The sequence below is a fragment of the Gopherus evgoodei genome, chromosome 4, assembly GCF_007399415.2.
Source record: "Gopherus evgoodei ecotype Sinaloan lineage chromosome 4, rGopEvg1_v1.p, whole genome shotgun sequence".
In the NCBI taxonomy this organism is placed as follows: domain Eukaryota; kingdom Metazoa; phylum Chordata; order Testudines; family Testudinidae; genus Gopherus; species Gopherus evgoodei.
This window is the reverse complement of record NC_044325.1, coordinates 95,046,767-95,066,143: the sequence shown is the minus strand read 5'-3', so window position 1 is coordinate 95,066,143 and position 19,377 is coordinate 95,046,767. Positions and strand designations below refer to the sequence as shown.

Here is a 19,377-nt window from a genome sequence, read left to right as displayed (position 1 = left end):
TTCTTTGTTCCACTGAGAACTCTGAGGATTTTGTCATTTTTTCCCTTCCAAGATTGAGAAGCCAGAACTCCATAGCTGCATAAGTGCTTTTGGAAATATTTAATTTTGTCTGTCTTTCCACATCTATGAGGTTCTTATACCTCAGCCATCAAAGAACTTTACTAAGGTTAACTTTAAAAACATTTAAATGGTTTGTGTAACAATATAAAAACCAAAATAACAAAATTCTTGCTGGATTAAACTCAATTACATGTATTAAACTCAATTAATGTTTTGCTATTTTATTTAAAGGATTTTGACTGGCCAATTGAGGGATTGCTGGTTCCAAACAGCCCTTCACTTAAGAAACCAGCTGGCAAAAAGTCAGATTGGTACATACCTATGAGACTGAGAGCTTTGCACAATGGAGACAGAGACAAAAGCAAGGCTATCACCATCATTGGACCTGATGTTACAAATATGCTAAACAGACAGTAAGGAAATAGCAATTTATTTTAATAATGTCATAAAGTAAATAATTTCTTAAGACATATGGTTCACTTTAACTTGCGTATATCTCCACTTAGAATAACTTTACAATGTGTTACTAATAATTTAACCAAGAATTTATACAAAAGTAACAGTACAGTCTCCCAAAACAACTACTTTTCTTACTTTGAAATAGTAAAGAAAAAATTAACGCACTATTTATTAATTAATTCAGACTAATTTATGCTGAGAATTCTTCTTTGGTCATTAACCTATGATGTGTGACCTTAAATTGTCAAAGGCCTGCTTGCTCAAAGTCTGTTGCTGACAGTACATTATGCTGCTGTGCAGGGAGACCCAAGTTTATTAGCAGCTTCTTTTTATTGAAGCCAGAATGCAAGATTGAGCTTATGCATTCGTTATCTGGGAAGATGCAAGCCACACTGGTGTTTTAGAACTTCCTGCTTTATGACTGACTAGGTAGCACTGTTTAAAATCATGGAGATCAGAATCCTCTATTTGGCCTGAAATGGGTAGGTTATGGAAAGCGACACAGCAAGATTCTCCACCTCACACTAATAGATGACAGCGTCTGCTTCTGTCAATTGGCATAGGTTCATCGATATCAGAAGAGTTACACTGAGTGACAAACAGCTGAAAATCTGGCTCATGTGTTTCTATCCTGACCTAGTAAAACCACCTCTAGGAATTGTAGAGGCTAGCTCTGGCATGTAACCTATGAAATATTTGACCTCTCCATCTCAACAGCTACCAGGACACACATTGTGAAAGTATTTTTTAGTATGTTGACATCGATTAGCTTGGAAATTAACTGAAACCTTCAATGCATTTCATGTAGAATAGGCTCCTGAACAACTAGATTTGAAGCAGTAATCTAGAAATGAAAGGCTGTGTTTGCTTTTCCATATCTTCTGGAAAAACAGACAAACTACCTTTGTCTTGCTATCTTATCAAAGTTAAGACCAAGACCACATGATAGTGATTCTATCCAGTAGTAGTGAGAAAAGTGGAGAATGAATGAATAGAAGTCCATACTGAAGGGTTTTCTCTGGATCATCATTTGAGATGAAACCAGAATGGCAGAGGAAATTTGAAAGCGTGGGGGAGTATTGATAAAAATGTCGGGGGGGGGGGAAGAGTTACCAGTATTTATCATGAGATAGTTACCTTTGTTGACATTTACTTTGTCATGAAACAATTAATTCTCTGACATAACAAGTGATTTCATGATGACCACATCTTTGTTGGATGTAGTTGTATAAGTCTTGTGTCATGAAAATCTGCAGTCAGCTATTCAAATGATTGTTTAGCGCTGAAATAGTTATTTTAAAACGCTTTTTAGGAAAATACTGAAAAAATATCTTTGCTTTCTAATATGTATATGAATAAAATGTCTTGAAACAATACCAATTATATTTGGTAAAAAGAACATAATTTCTATTTTCATTTTATATGACAAAAGGATAGTAATTCATAACTCATTTAAAAGCTTTGATATAAAGAATAAGTTAAATACATTGTTTCTCATATTGTTAGCAAAGATGTTACCTTTTGACCTTTCTTTTTGAGGTTTTTAGAACATTTGATGCTTCTGATAATAGTTTAATATTATTTTCTTCACATTGATTAAATATAGTTCATACATCACTGAACAGTGAGTAATATTCAGATAGACTGTCCACTGAGTTGCCTGCAAAAATGATAAAGTAAAAAATTAATTTTCAAAGTAAAGTCAAGCCTGAAATTGAAATCTTTGAGGCATACATTTCATAATTAGTTCATTCCACTATATCTAAAATGTGAATATAGTGCTCTTAAAATAGTTCAGATCTTTTTTACATAGAAAGTTAATGAATAATCCTAAATTTCTGACTTTTTTTATTTTTTACCCTTTCTGAAATCATCTCTGAAACTCTACCAAAGTGCTTACTTTTTTATGAAGCTGAAGGTCATTTGAAATAGAAAAACTGATCATCACAACCACTGAAGTGAATGGGACTACTCACATATTTAGGATTAAGTATGTGCAAAAACTTTTGCATGGTCAGGGCCCTGATCTCCGCACAATATATTGTTGTCACTTTATGCTAATGTCCTATGTGGTCCTTCCTTCACAAGGCAATGATACTAGATAATGTGTCATTCTGATTTTGACATTTGCCAAACACTAATGTTTAATGTATTTTGAAATTATGGCAACATTTTTCCCAGTGTAAAGTATTAGAACTTAACTTGTAGAATGCTGAGAAAAAAATTATGCATCCTCAGAGTTCTACACTAAGGGAATGGAACTGAGAAGACAGGCTTCAGTCTTTGCCTCATCTCCCATGATTAGCTCCATGACAAGCACCACAAGATCTTACTTTCCCCAAATAGGCAGAGAGCTTCATGCTTCCCACCCATTTCTATCTGTCATCTCACTTTACTGGCTGCTTCTCCACTTCAGGCCTGACGTCCTGATGGCCCACCTGCTTCCCCCCCTCCCCCCGACCTCCACCATGAGAGGGGAAGGAGGTACTTTCCAGCAAGGGAAACAGATCAAAATTAGCTCTTTCTAAGTTTTCTGACTTGTCCTGCCTATCAGCAGCCAGAAACTTCTTTCCTCCTCAGCCTAGTGCTTCCTTGTCAACCCACAAACTACATTAGGAAACTGGAAATCTAAACATCTATAAATTAATTAGTGTCCTCAAGGTTTGCCACTAGGTTCATTAACTTATGCTCACATCAATAGGTAACTCAGGGTATTTCAGACTGTTAGGTGACCTGACATATATAAATGTTATAAATACTGTGTGTAAACTATGGATGGAAGCAAAGAATGAATCTTTCAGAGCAGGAACCTGCCTTCTTATATTTTGGCAAAGCCACTGTACAATTATGGCAATGTGTAAATAATAATATTGCACTGTATTTCTGCTTCAACTGAATTTCACTGTTTGTGTGCATTTATTCTGAGTCAAACACACTATTAGTTCACTATGGAGTCTGTGGTTGAATAAATCGAAATCTAACTAAATTTAAGAGTGATTTGTAATATGAGTTGCCTTCCTGCTGAGGAGCCTCCATTTGTTGTAAAATGACCCAAATTACTTTTTTATTGATTGGCTGATTCTTTATGTGATATGGCTATGCTTGTAGTATTCATGCACACGCTCCCATACAGTGGACTCCATTATTTATTTTACTATTTTGATTGATAGCAAAGTAAAAAGCATATCCTGAGAAACATACCTCATCATTTACTGATAGTTACCACACTAGAGTGTCTGAGATACTGCACTAATTCCCTATGATTACAATAGGAAATAATAAGGAAGTGTATGGCATTATGGTAATTTGGTAAATGTTGATATTTTCATGGTGACAGTTTTACTTAACACATGCTGCATGAGCTAGCAGAAATGCTCACAGATATTCTTCCTGCAGTCTCTGTCTTTTATTGGCAAAAATGGATGTTAAATTCAAATGTGTTGGGACCAATTTAAGTTCAGGTGCAAGCAAGTAAGCATGACTCCATTGAAGTCAATTAAGTTGTGCCTATTTATATTGGGCTAAATCTAGTTAAGGATTTACAAATTTTCTCACATTAAAATGCTGTCTAAGCCTTTTGGGGTTTGTCGTCATCTCCACTTATAAGATTTAGGGCATAAATCCCCATGAAATGAGAACAGATCAATATTAGACATATTGGGAATTCACACAAGAAAATACTAAATTAGCAATTCAGTTCAGGGTAGATTTTGATCTCAGATACATCAGTGTTAATTTGTAGTAATTCTGCTGATTAGATTTACTTTGTTGTAATAGAGACCACTGATATTGTACTCTGACAAATTCAAATTCTCTCAGATTCTAGTATGCAATAAAGCTTTGCATTTGATTGGCAACCATGTATAAAAATCCAGTTTTCACAAATGTGTGACTAAGTTCATTGTAAAACTTACCAAATTAGATACATAGGGATGTTTTGTTTTTCTATGTAAAGAGTGCTCCTGACCCTGAAAAACACACAAGTGGATCCTTTCACACTTTTGAGTCTCTTGACCAGACTGCACTCGCGTAACTGAGAGTTTGCACACTGCCAATTAAAAGTGTATTCATTTGCTTTAGAAATATTCATCCCGAAAAGAAACAGAAAACAAAGGAGAACCAGAAAATGCATCCTGATGAAGACCCTGGAATGGAGATATACAAGATAGAATTTCGGCACTTTTTGGACAAGTAAACATTCAAATGCATATATTATTTTCCATTAATATATTGATATCCCTGTCATACTGGAATTATCTTTAGAGAAATTATACTAGAAATAGATTTATCCTATTGTAAATACATTTTATAAATTAAATGAAAGCCAGATAATTTCTATGAAATCTATCACCTGGAGCACAATAACTCCTTGTTATCTGCAGGAGCAGCGTCAGGGTTTTTGGTGCCCTAGGCACAGGGCCAGCTTACCGGTCCTGCGGCTTTGGTGGACCTGCCTCACGCGTGCCTGCAGATGCTCCACCGGGGCCGCGGAACCAGCGGACCCTCTGCAGGCACACCTGCAGGAGGTCCACCGGAGCAGTCTGCTGCCCTTCCAAATCCTGGTGCCCTAGACGACCGCCTAGGTCGCCTAAATGGAAGCGCCTGCCCTGGTTATCTGTATTTAAAACTTGCAAATGTGCATTTTTATACTAAAAATGAAGGCAATATCATGTAGACATTTTTGAGTGTGATAGCCATTTCTATTCAGAAGACTGAATCATAGAATATAAGGGTTGGAAGGGAGCTCAGGGAAGGGACCCCCTGCTCAAAGCAGGACCAATCCCCAGGCAGATTTGTATGCCAGTTCCCTAAATGGCCCTCTCAAGGATTGAACTCACAACCCACATGTCCCAAACCTCATTGTTTATATCTATAGTTTATGTCCCACAACCTACTCAGGAAAAGAGTAGTGTCACTATTGTAGCTCACTTTAAAATCATCTAATACAATTGCTTTATGTGTTTTCATTCATATACTTTTATTTCTAAATAACCTTATAAAAGGTAATGGATACAGTGGTTTTGATTAAAGGTGACAACATATCATTTTAAAAAACATTAGTAGTAAGCACATAAGCCCCTGTTTAGGAAAGCGCTTAAGTCCATCCCTGTTCAGGACTGCATTTCAGTATGTGCTTAAGTGCTGTCCTAAATCAGGGGCAGAGGACAAGATCCAAAGGCCATTCAAGACAACAGTAGTATTCCCATTGACTTGAATGGATTTTGAATCATAGTAGTATAAAGGAGAGATGTCAGTTGAAAACATAGAAAATACATTTTATGTTGCCATTTTAATGGGAAAAATTAAAGCAAGACTCATTGGAGTATATTCTTATCTCATAGTTCAAATGCTTTAATATGATACACCTATTAAAATTAGCTAGGTTGAGTACTTCCCTCATTATCCTGTGGCTACGTCAGCTAAAAGTACCTAAGTTCTAAAAGTGCTAAGTTTATTGTCAGTGTTTAACAATATGCTTAATAATTGTTTTTACATTTGCAAATATTCTTTGTAATTGAAAAATTTTGAAAGGATGTATACAGAACTTGAATGATTACAGTATCTGTACTATAATATCCCCATATCCAGCATATTTAGAAGGTATGTCTGTTTTCCATTATTAAAGATGTACTGCAATGTTGAATTTACCTGCTGCTGCTCGAAGATTGTTCACTGAAAAAGGCGTGGAACTCTTTCTTTTGAAAGGTCTTGAGAGAGATGAGCTGGTAAGAAAAATTTTATAAGATGGCAACTCAAGTAATAATATTAATTCAGAATGCTGGGGACACTATCTTACATTAACTCTTTGTTTGTGTGTGCTATGGCATACAGTGGGCCCAGTTAGCAGCATTTGAGTCAGTGGCTGACTCTACTCACTTCTTTCTCCCCTTCTCCACTCATTAAGGCATCATCACCACTTGTGGATTAATAAACAACAATTAAACAACGATCTCAGTTTCTAAACAATTTAAAGTAATCCATGCAGTCAAAAATACAGAAACTACAACCCCATTTCCCAAAAACATACCTTTATCTCATACAGTATGAGATAATGGCCGTTATGACCAATGTCTGTTCATATTGTCTCTGGACCTGCAAGCCAAAAGAACTGGCTTTTACTTAAGAGTGTTACCTGGCTTTTACGTGAGAACTGAGGGATTTGTTACCTGGCTTTTACCTTGGAGTGTTTCCATTGTCAAAGCACTTTCTAATGGGAAAACCAAAGTAGAATAGCACCTTGTAGGATGGCATCTTTAGATGCATCATTACATTGTCAAGATGGTAGCTTTCTACCCTATTTGATGCTGGCTTCCTATTGAATTCATGTTTTTTTTAATTGTGTTTAAAATAATGTTACTGATTTTTCATTATATAATTCCGATAACTTCATTGGATATAATTATCAGAATCTTCTCTATATTTTAAAGTATTTCTAGACTAGGGAAATCCTAGGTGTAACTCCCTTTGACTTCAATAGGGCCAGAATTTAATCATAGGTGTTAAACCTGCAAGGGGATCTGAACCCCTTCACCTGTGCAGACTCCTGTAGCTGCAAGGACAATATTAACAGATCCTGATGAAAAATCGGGACCTTAGTTTGCATAATAAAATGCAGCCCCAGTCAGTGAAGTACCATGAAAATGGCAGTTTCCTTTAAAACATCTAACAGACCTAAGCAATGAATGGAGATTCTGAAATAGTGCCAGGGATTTCTGAAAACTGCTTTGAAATTGTGTTTTCTTGGGGAGGGGAGGGGTGAGAGAGAGAGAGAGAATTAGGTGTCTAAGGTAGAATAATTAAGCACTAGTGGTTTCTTGTATGTCCACAGTGCCATATGACCTTGACTTGAATATACTCTATAAATTCAGCTGTACTGACAATCTTAAAATGTCCTTTAAACTTGAAAGCATAATTTTTGACATCTTGTTTGTAAGACAAATTGTCCTCTCCTTTTTAATTCAGCGTTTAATGCAAAAGAACTACTTTTCAATTATCTTGATTGTTAGATTTCACTGATATTTTTTAAATATCTGTATTATTAATATTTCATTTTTACTATGGGAACCAAGTGATAAGTGAGCTATTATTAGTATGTTTTCACAGTCATAATTATATTATGTATTGAACATAGTATTTGATATCTCCTCATGAATGTGAAGCTAATAAACAAGTTGTCTTTGTTACAGGTGTATGTGTCATGTGGAGAACCGTGGATTGATCCACACTTGACTATGGCTCAGCACAAAAAACGTCTCCTACTCAATAATTTAATGTCAGATATATCTGCAATTCATGCCTACTGTATCATGCGTAACCCTGAAAGTAAGCATTTAGTTATTTTAGTTCATTACTGCACTTGGGAATTATTGTCTCAATGTGTCCTCATCATATTTTTGGGGAAATAGCTGCTTTTGTGTAAAAATGTTTGAGTGTTAAAATCAGTATTGCAGGTGTAGATGAGAGAAATAACTTGCACTTGTATATATAAGGATCTCACAGCAACCAATAAACATTAAATGAGTAGTATTATACCCATTTTAGAAATGGCTAAACTGAGGTAGAATGAGGTTATATGGTTTGTGTAAGGTCACAGACAGCAAGTCAGTGGCACAGCCAAGATTAGAACCCAGTAGTCCTGTATTCCCGGTCCTCAATTCTGTATACTGAAGTATACTCTCAGAATAACCATCTATAGAGAAAGACACATATAATTTTACTTTTATTCATAGGAGTTTATGGACAATAAAGTCTATCATGAAAGAAAAATCAAAGTAATTCACATGCCCATCTAAAATTAGTGTAAGAGAGCCCCCCCTCCAATTTTGCATATTGGCTAATCCTTTTTGCCATCTCCAATACTGAAACTATTAATTGGATCACTACCAATAGAAGTAGCCTTTCTCCCACTCCACTTGAAAATATTAAGGTTCTCCCACCCTCTTGCCCATCAGTGGTTTAATCTTTCTTTTCTAAGTATCTAGTCATGTAAACCAGTGTTTTCTGCAGTAGTCTCCATACGTGGCACATATATTTGTACTTTCCATCTCATTTGATTGCCAGTGTTTATGTAGGATATCCAGTTTGTGTGGATATTAACTTCCCCTGTAGGCATGATCTGCTTGCATAGTTGTGATTGTCTGAAATGTGTACTTGTTTCCGAATTTGGATACTTGCAAAGCTTTGGAAGTTGTGTATTGCTGCAGGAATTAGATCAGCATTGGTGGGGTTAAATTACAGGGATTTGGGGAGTTTAGACAATATACTCACCATGTCATGCCACTTGGGGTTGGATCCAAAGGAAATCCAATATATGCACAAAATTTGGAGGTATCCCATTGAGTACCATACATAGGATTAAAGGCATGTTCAGGCCAAGACTGGCTGCCCTGTTCGTGACAGGGTCTTTAGAACTAAAGTGAAACTCCGCTATAATGCAAATTCGGATATAATGCAATCACAAGGTGGCTTCTGCTGTCCCAAGCAAAAAAAAAAAAAGAAGAAAAAAGTGGCTGGAGTACTTCTGAAGCAACAAAAAAAAAAAAAAGAAAAGACATGTGCCTTCCCCATTGCCTCTTCTCTCCTACCCCTGCTTCCCCTTTTGGCAAGAAGAGCCGTTCTCCCCAGCTGCTTCTCGCTTTTCCTCTGCCCCTTGCATGTCTTCTCTGCTCTCCCCAAGTGTTTGCCTCTCTCGCTGCATGGCTGAGAGCCCCTGCTGCTGAAGCAGGCTGGCAGCTTGGAAGGATGCTACAGAAACAGTGGCACAAACTCTTCTCTGAATATCAGCAACTCCTCAGTGTCAAATGCTGCAATCAGCTCTCCGAGTGGAGGGGAATCATCTGAGCACCTTTGTACAGATCTCTCGAGAGCCGCTCCAGCCCGTCTGTCAGGTCCCAAAACTCCAGTTTTCAAAGGTGGTTCTGGCTTGTTTAATAGGTTGATTAGCTTGTGCTCTCACTAATTATTGCTACACCCTTTCAGTTACCATTATGGGCAGTTCACAAATGCACGTTGTTTTCTGCCCAAGAGAACTTGACCGGCTTGAAACTGACCAGCTTGAAATGGTAATTTTCATAACCCCGCTATAACATGAGCCTACATTTATCGCGATCAAATTTTTTGGACCCCAATTATCACATTATAGTGGGGTTTCACTGTATCTTTTTTATGTTCAATGATAAAACTACAGCATCCTCGGCTACTTTAAACACTAAAGGGAAACCATGTCCAATACGTCTATTAGTCTATAAGGTGCGACAGAACTCTTCGCTGCTTTTACAGATCCAGACTAACACGAGTACCCCTCTGATACTTGACATCTTCATTGGTGTCTGCTCTTGGCAATAAATATTTAATATTAATGTAAAGAAAGCCAAATATGAATTAATTATTAATAATTATTACTATTATTATTTTATTATAAGACATCCATATAGGATAACATCACGTAATAGAAATATATGTACTACATAGTGCATAAAGGTTATATTCTCCAAAGCCTTACCCATGCAAACAGTATTAGCAGTACCAATGATGTCTCACATGACTAAGAGTTTGCAGGAATAGGTTCTAAACAATAACTATAGTTATAGTTAATAACTATAATTCAGTAACCAACTGGTATCTAATTAATAATCAAGAATTGTCATACCTTATTAAACAGAAAGCTAAGCATACTTTACTACCGTGTAATCTACGTCTTAGCAAAAAGTATACAGGAGTTATTAGCAAATAACGTCTTTGAAAAAAGTAATTTTAACATATATCTAAAACACCAGTTTATAAGTTAAGCCTTCTGGGTGTATTAACTTTCTCAAGTATTCCTTTTCAGGGTGGTGTGGAACTGATGCATGTCTCCCTGACTCTGACCCACCTCTTCCCCAAATATAGATCCACCATACCGCAGAGGGGACTGATCTTTCTCTGCTAATTCATAAACCAGCCCAAATTTCTGACCTTTAAGGATTTAGTTCATTTTTTCAGATAAAAATATTACCCACTTCTCAGGATCAACCCCTGCATCAGGTCTGAAACACAGAGTCCTTTGTTAAATAAAGAGCAATACCCACATTAGTAGTTTGCTATTGTGTTTACATACGGCCAACTGGGTCTCAAACTTGCAGAGCTGGTAGGCAGCAGACCACACCATACTACCAGCAGCAACTGTCAGTAGTTTGTGCTCCACTACTCATGACCATCTGAGGACACAGACCAGGGGAAGTCCCACTTCAAGGGGTCAAACAGGCAGCAGCCTCATGGCTCCTGGTAGACTCCCTGCCCTATATAAACCTAAGGAGCATTTCAGGCAGTGTCCAGGCAACAGTGTGTATTTCTTGGCTTTGACCTTACCTCCTAACCAGACCCTGAACTGAGACTTGGACTCTGATCCTTGGTATATACCCCTGACTGGAACTTGACTACAGATTCCTCTTCTACTGTTAGTGTCAGGTTTGATCCTCCTCTGACCCAGTCCCAGCTGCCCAAGTCAGGATGCTGACATTTCAGAGCCAAAAATGTTTAGACATTAAGTAAATACATAATATGTTTCAAATCTTTATTTATTTTTAAATATTGATAAAAATAAGTTGTTAAGCTGAAAGGGAAACTAATAACTCGTGCATTATGTATGATGTATAGATGTTCTATGTGGTATAGTTATATTGCTACCTTGGGACTGCAGAAAAATGAGGATTCTTATACTGTGCCATAATGAATATGGCTTTTTTCCTTATATAAAAATAACTCTCGTCTCGGGGGAAAATGTTTAAGTGTATGAACGAGGGTAAGTCTCTGTTTTACAATATAGAGGAGAAATAGTTACTAAAAAGTAATCTTAATACCTATGAACCATTGAAGTAGTAAACAGAGTGGTATATTGAGTGCTTAAAGCACAGGAACCGAAAGCTAAAAGATCAGAATTCTACTCTCAGATGTGTCACTGTCTTGCAGTGTGAATTTGGACAAGTCACTTAATCTGCCTGTGGCTTGGTTCCATATCTGTGAAATAAATACTTATTTCCTTCACAGGTATAGTGTGAGACTTAACTGATTAATGAAAAAAGAACAGGAGTACTAGGTGCCACAAGTACTTCTGTTCTTTTTGTGAATACAAACTAACACGGCTGCTATTCTGTTAACTGATTAATGTTTCTAAATTGTTTGAGATCCTTGGGTGGAAGGTGCTACAGAAGTGCTATGCCCTTGATGCATGTGGAACTCTCATTATCAGTAAAGAAACCAATAGATAGACAACGCTTTACAGAGTTAAGGATACAATTACAAAGTTATAATGAAAAAATATAGCAGAGAGAGACAAATTAAGAGACAGTGGGATGGGGTCTACAAACCTGCACACAAAATACAGGCAGGAAGGGGTTAAGAATCCTCCCAGTCTGCCCACACCAAAAATAGCCTCTCTGGCTCAACTGTGAGAAATCTCAGTTGTGGAAAGAGACACCCCCAGCTGCTGTAGCTAACGAGGGCAGGCCTAAGTATAAAAATGGAAGAAGCAGAAGCAAGGGGTAGAAGAGGTTTAAGGGAGAAATAAAAATCTGCCAGAGGAGCTTGCATCATTGATGATGATTGTGAAGCTTGGTTGAGGTGGAGGAGTCAGAGGGTGGGATAGAATCATAGATTATTAGGGTTGGAAGGGACCTCAAGAGATCATCTAGTCCAACCCCCTGCTCAAAGCAGGACCAATCCCCAAATCCCTAAGTGGCCCCCTCAAGGATTGAACTCACAACCCTGGGTTTAGCAGGCCAATGCTCAAACCACTGAGCTATCCCTCCCCCTCTCTTAAAGCAAAATGATGAACTAGCAATTGACTGAGCCCTCAAAGGTTAACTCTCTCACTCTATAAGGCAGCAGGAATGGAGGGAGAGGAGACATTGCAAACAGAGACACACATGGTATGTGTGAGAGAGAGAGATGTGCATTTGCCCTTTAAGTACATTGCCTTGTTAATTAGATCAGCTTGTTGAGACTGCAGCTACTGCAAGCTCTCTCCGTCCTGAGCCCTGGTGTGTCCCCCCTGCTCTATGGAAGATGGGGTAAGCAGGATGAAGGAGCAAGGGGAGAGGGGGACACCCTGACTTTAGCCTCCCTCTTCCTTTCCTGCCCCCCCCGCACAGCAAGCAAGAGTCTTGGAGAGCAGCTCCAAGGCAGAGGGCTGGAGCAGCACATGGCAATGGAGGGAGGGACAGCTGAACTGCAGGCAGCTGCTGCACAGGGAACTTAGGGGAGGGGGGAGCTGATAGAGGGGCTTCTGGTCAACCCTGGTTCCAAGCCCCCACCAGCTAGCTGCAACAGGCTGCTCTTCCTGCAAGCAGTAGACAAAGCAAGCGATGCCAAACGACGTTAGAAGGGAGCATTGCACAACTTTAAACGAGCATTTTCCCTAATTGATCAGCAACGTAACAATGAAACAACATTAACTGGGACAACTTTAAGTGAGGGGTTACTGTAAATCCTTGGAGACACCAGGAGAATAGGTGGAGGTGAAATCCCTGAGAACTAAGGGTTTTTTTTAACTCGTTTATTTTATGTTTATGTTCTTTTGCCTTTTTTTGTTGATTTGATTTAACCCGCTGCTGCTTGGGCCCATGACAGACCTAGGCTACTCAAACTGGGACTTTGCACAAGGTGGTTACATTAGTGTAAATTGGGAGTATTGCATTATCAGTGATTGATGCTAGTGTAGGATCAGAATCTGGACTTCAGAATTTGGCCAAAAGAGAAAAGATATGAAAAAGAAAATGTTAGAGAGCTATCTGGAAATGTATGTCAAACTGGTGAAATAGATCAGCATTCTTAAACCATGATTGAATTTAATGAGCATTTAAGTATTTTTCCTCAAGTGTTAATACAAGCAAAACAAAAAACCCTACACAATATAATCTCCATTCCTTTAAGTTATGCTAACATGCTATCTACTTTTTGTGATTAGACTTATATTATAATCAGGGTGCAAGTGGAATCCATTTCTTACCGTACATGGCAGGGACAGCAGCTAACAGGGGGCAAATGACCTTCTCACTTGACCCTCCATTTGAATCCTCCCTGCCCTGCCCCCAGCCTGGGGCCCCCATACTCTCCCTGTTCCCTCCCCATGATCCACCCCCCCTTATCTGGGATGGGTGGGGGGGCTCTGTCCTCCTCCTGCTGCATCAGAGACTTTGGAATTGGAGCAGTGAAAGGAGCAGTACCTGGGACCACTGGGCAGCCCCATGCCCACAGCTTCCCCTGTGCAGCTCTACCACCCCCCAACCCTTCCACACAGGGTATCTCCGTCTGTACAGCCGCCCCACTAGAGGACAGGGCTGGGGCAGTACAGCTGTGCCAGAGGAGTTCCCAGCACGTTCTGCTCCTCCTGTCTTTTTCCGGTACGCCGTAGCAGCTATAAACATCTTGCTGGTACAGCATACCGGACCGGACCGCCCTACTTGCACTGCTGATTATAATGGTGTAAATATACAATATTTCGCAGAAAATATTATGTAAACTTGCATTTAGTTCTAGTTTTAGGAGTAAGGAGCAATATTGCTGCTGGAGCCAAACTTTGTGTGGATAGATGTCTTGTGGCTTTTGAAGAAGAAAAACTAACTGAGGAGCTGCAGGAAAATCAAACAGAAGAAATGTTTCTGAATATGAAAGATGATTCAGATCTGTAAGTAATCCAAAATATCTTCATAACAGCTGTATTACATAAATGTAGGTATAAGCAGAAATAGATACATAAAATATACCATTGCAAGTGCTTATAAAATCACTACCATTGTAATGAATGTGTGCTATTCATATTTGTAAGTGATAGGCATACTAGAAGAAAAGACTTCAGTTGAACATCCAGGTTGTAGCTGTTTACATATTTTCAAATTACTTGCTGATCAAAAAAAAATAAATACTGAACAGGTGCAAACTGGCAACATGTTTGTATCTGTTGTGTGCCTTCTCAGCATGTGAAATTGCTAGTGCCTTTGTTAGACAGATCAGCTAGAAGCTATGGACAGAAATTGAGAAGAATGAAATAAGCTATGAGTTGATGCCAGGAGTGGGGAGGACAGCAGGAGAGCAAGACGAAGAACAAAAGAGTGTGGTGGTAACTATTTATGCTAAGATGTGCAATGGAAGATAAATAACAGGAACATGAAGGATAAATACACTGAACAGTGCTGGTGAGAGGGTGGAAGAAAACTTGCAATGTAGCCCAAATTTTAGCTTCAGAAATGCTGAAATCTATTTAATTTGGACAATATACTGTCCAGAGAGGTGTCCATATGTATGGATTCAAAGGCAGTATTTCAAACATGGGTGCCTGAGTTCATGTTCTAGGGACTCCGTCCTCAACTGCACTGAGCTCACACTTGGGGTAGCTAAATGGAGTAAGGCAAAGGTGTATCTGGTCCAACCAGCTCCTAGTACAAGTTGGGGCATCCTAAGACCTGGTTTCGCACCACTGAGAATTTCTCTGATAGAAGAACCCCAAACTGTCCCTTCAGGGCAGCGTTACGTCCTCTTTGTGTTGCACCTCATCTGAGCTGAAAGCTGGGCCCTAGAATCCATGTTTAGGCACTCAGATAAGTGGCCTAATTTTCAGAGGTGTTGAATATTGGCTTTAATGGGAATTAAGTGCACAAGCACTTTGAATAGCAGACCAGTTGTTTGGGTACCTAAATATTGATTTAGATATCTAACTTTTGGCACACAAGTTTGAAAGATTGTTCCCCCCGGTTTAAAGAACACATTGTATGATGTATGAACATTAAAAAAAATGTAAGGTCTTAGTTGTTTGCGTAGTTGATAGAATATATCTAAACCATTTTAGTCTGGAATTCAGTTTTAAAGTCTCATCAGATCAAGTTCTTGCAAGATTTTAAGGGATTTCTTAGCTGTTGATGGGTATAATACTAGTAGGATGTCCTTTTCCATACTCTTTTGCTGTTCTTGTTTCCTGTTTTGGCCAAAATCAAGCAATGCAGAAGTGCACAAACAAACATAAACATTGAAAAATGTTGGCACAATTTTCTGAACCTTCAAAAAGATTAGGTTGGGTTTGGGTTGAGTTTCCAAACAGTTTGGGTTTTTTTCGAACTTATTTGGCAAAGCCTAGTAAGAAATAAGAATTAATTTATTGGATTAGTTGCTAGAGAGGGAATGAGTTTACTGATGAGTGTTTATAATGCAATGCTTATTTGATGGGTATAAGTAAAAAGCTATGATGATCTTTATTTCAATATATTAGAGAGATTTAACTGAAAACATTCCATCTATAACCTATTAACTTTACAAATTTGAATTATATATCTGGGTTTCAACTCAAATAATCATCTGATATTGCAAAACTAAAAATTATGTGGTTCATAATTTCAGAAAGCATGGTTTATTATTATTATGGGATTATTAAAAGGTAACACAAGTTGGATTTGTAGATGTGCTTTAATACTCACAGCAGAATATAGATGGGAAAAGGTATGGTCCTTTTGGTTGTTCCTTAAGATAAAAAGAGTAGATTTTCATGCATTGTATTTTAGTAGTAAAACTGTTATACTCCACAGCCTTTAAAAATTTGGTTTGTGCAAACCAGTTTAGAGATTTTCTTAATCTGACTTCTACATAGAATTACAAAAAAGTAAAGCATACAGTAGTGCAAAGATTGCCTATAATTCAGATGTCCATTTAAAGTGCATTTTAAAAAATAATGTGCTCTCATTCTGCAGTTCACTCAAATCTTTGTAATGTGTACCTTTCCCAGCATAATTAATGTTACTCCATTTGAGATAAATGTCACTGCCTACTGTACAAAGATTTTGCAGAATCTGCACTTCATTACATCTATTCTGTCTAATCCATTTACAGTGTAAGAATCAAAGGCATTTACAGTAGCAATAATTAGGGGAGTTTGAAACTGAAGACTTTTTGTTGCATTCACAAATTCTTTTTGCCCAAACTTCTTGTTTTCATGACATTTTGCAGATCCAATAGTGTGGCTGTGAGGATTTGAAATGTTGCATATTTTCGGTCAAAATTAAAAATAATCAATTTTTAAGTATAAAAATTTAATAAAAACAGGAATAATTTTAACTGGCAAAAATAAACCTTCAATATACAAGGGCAGTCAGCACCTTGCAAGATCAAGCCTTTTGGCTGGATCCCACATTCACTGAAGTCAATGGGAGCCTTTTTATTGACTTTAATAATCACTGGATCAGTCTCTGAGATCTGTGTCTCATAAAACTGGTTAGGTTAGCTGTAGTAAGAGAAGAGGAAGCTGGGAGAGCTAAGGTTAGACTAAAACAAAATGATTTCCACAGCAATTTTGATTTTAATGTTATTGATATTTATATCATTTAAGAAAGTCCACATATTAAACCTCCTATACTTTGTGCAGTTTATTTGAAGAAGGAGGGAGGTCAAGTGAACTTAGCCTGGGTAATTCAAAGTATCCAAATGAATATGAAAAAATTATTAATTAAGGAATAGGATCTTGGGTTCTTCCACAACCAGGGCCGGCTCCAGGCACCAGCTCAGCAAGCAGGTGCTTGGGGCGGCCAAGGGAAAGGGGTGGCACGTCGGGCTCTTCAGCGGCAATTCGGCTGTGGGTCCCTCGGTCCCTCTCGGAGGGAAGGACCAGCTGCCAAATTGCAGCGGAAGAAGAAAGCGGCACGGTGAAGCTGCCGCTGATCATAATCGAGGCATTTTTTTTTCCACCACTTGGGGCGGCAAAAATCCTGTCCACAACTATCACAAATAAGATCCACAATGAATGTTGAGTAACGGAAAAAGGACAGTAAAATAGTGTTATGTAAAGGTGTAAGATAAAACTCTTAACAGTGTGCTGAGTTGTAGAAATGCAGGTAAAAAACAACCTCCCAGTAATACAGCAAGCTCACAACTCTCCAAAATTTCTCCAAATTTGTGAATTTTAAGAAAGTTAATTTACTGTTCTGTTAGGCGCTTTCTGCTTCATTGTTTTGTCTGTATTTACTTTATCCAGTGCTCAAGTAGACACAGAATCCATCTTAATCTCTGTAAAAAATTTTAAAAAACTCTTATTCTGATGCATAATCCCACTAGATCCTTAACAAAATTATTTCAAAGTAAAAACATCGGGCCTGATTCAACATTCCAGTATTCCAGTTTAAACTGGTGAAATTCCACTGAAATTAATGTAGTTACATTAGCAAAACAGAAAAACTGTTTCTTTTTCAGACAGTGTAAGAAATGAGGTATGTGAAAAGCTTGAAGTGTATTCAGTTGATAGTGACACTCTAGAAAGAGGTTGCATTTACTAATTATGGCGATAGATGGCACTGTTTTATTAAAGGTTGGCGAGGAGGCTTCAAATGCTACATGTCAGCAAAGAATCAATCATAAATGTATATAATAGAAAATTATAAATCAGATACTGGCAAGTATTGCTGTCTCATAGGATAATAGTCAGCGTTGTACAAATTTGTGAAACAACACTGCTCAAAGTAAACGTGAAAGAATACCTGAAGGGGCCACTCTGCTAGAACCTGAGCCAGCTCTCAGTGAAGTCAATGGGATTCTTTCTCTTAACTTCAGTGGGGGCTGGAGTAGTCCATCAGTCTAGGACAGGGGTTGGCAGCCTTTCAGAAGTGATGTGCCAAGTCTTCATTTATTCACTCTAATTTAAGGTTTCACGTGCCAGTAATACATTTTAACGTTTTTAGGAGGTGTCTTTCTATAAGTCTATAATATATAACTAAACTATAGTTGTATGTAAAGTAACTAAGGTTTTTAAAATGTTTAAGAAGCTTCATTTAAAACTAAATTAAAATGCAGAGCCCCCCTCAAACTGGTGGTCAGGACCCAGGCAGTGTGAGTGCAGCTGAAAATCAGCTCATGTGCTGCCTTCAGCACGTGTGCCATAGGTTGCCTACCCGTGGTCTAGGAAAATTTCATACAAGTCTGTACAAAAGCATGCCTTTCTGTTCATTTTAGTGTCAGCAATACACATAATGCTCTGTGTGATTAAGAAATTTCTTATGTGATGAAAACAAAAATCTTCGTTACTTTATGGAAAGTCCCTCGGTACAATCTAGGGAAGTCAATGGAAGTTTTACCATAGATTCAAGGGGATTTAGGATTTCACCCTGTATGTTTATAATAGATTTTCCATAACTGTGGACCTTATTATACAAATTATGGTCCAAATCCTTCAATTTTTACTTAGAAAAAAACTCTTATTGATGCAAGAGTGCAAGATCTAATTGTTTTACTTCTAGTTACCCTGTAAAGTGTCTCCTCAAAATGAAGTAATATTTTTAAAGAAAACCCCCTTGTTTTTTAATGCAAAACTCCAATTTCTGTTAGTTTTCAAAATTCCCATTTTGTGGTTTATGTTTTTCAGTAATTCACATGCAAAATCACATCTTAAAACAGATGCTTGGCATATGAAATCCAAATATTCCTGGCAGGAAAGTTTCTGTGATTTTCATGATGATAACAGTTTTCCGAAGGACAAGGATAAAGAAGTCTGTGAAAATGCAGAGTTATTTCAGAAGTACAGGTCAGAATTATACTTTTACAATATAATTGATACACATTTGGACAATGTAATGCTGAACCTGACAAAAAAAAGTCAGAGACCCACACACCATACCAAGCTCTGCTTCCGTGTATTTATTCACCCATATCCCAATTTCCTTACTCAGGAAGAACTCCTTTTAATAGTAATAGGACTCTACCACTGCAAGAGAATTTAGTCCTTTATGAAGAAACTTTTAGAATAATATATAAGCAATTAGATCCAAATCTCCCATTAATATCTAATTTCCTGTGACATTAACTGAAAAAAAATAATCTTTTCCACTTAATTTTTAAAGATACCTCAACCTG

General features: G+C 37.8%; 1 protein-coding gene across 1 annotated transcript in view; it reads left to right on the top strand.

The window, feature by feature from the left end:
• Positions 1-19,377, top strand: part of DCDC1 (doublecortin domain containing 1) — a 426,134-nt gene that overhangs the window by 344,867 nt on the left and 61,890 nt on the right. Inside the window, 6 exon segments of the mRNA XM_030562124.1 lie at positions 292-473; positions 4,600-4,710; positions 6,146-6,245; positions 7,707-7,842; positions 14,029-14,182; positions 18,890-19,048. Coding sequence (XP_030417984.1) covers positions 292-473; positions 4,600-4,710; positions 6,146-6,245; positions 7,707-7,842; positions 14,029-14,182; positions 18,890-19,048 — 842 coding nt within the window.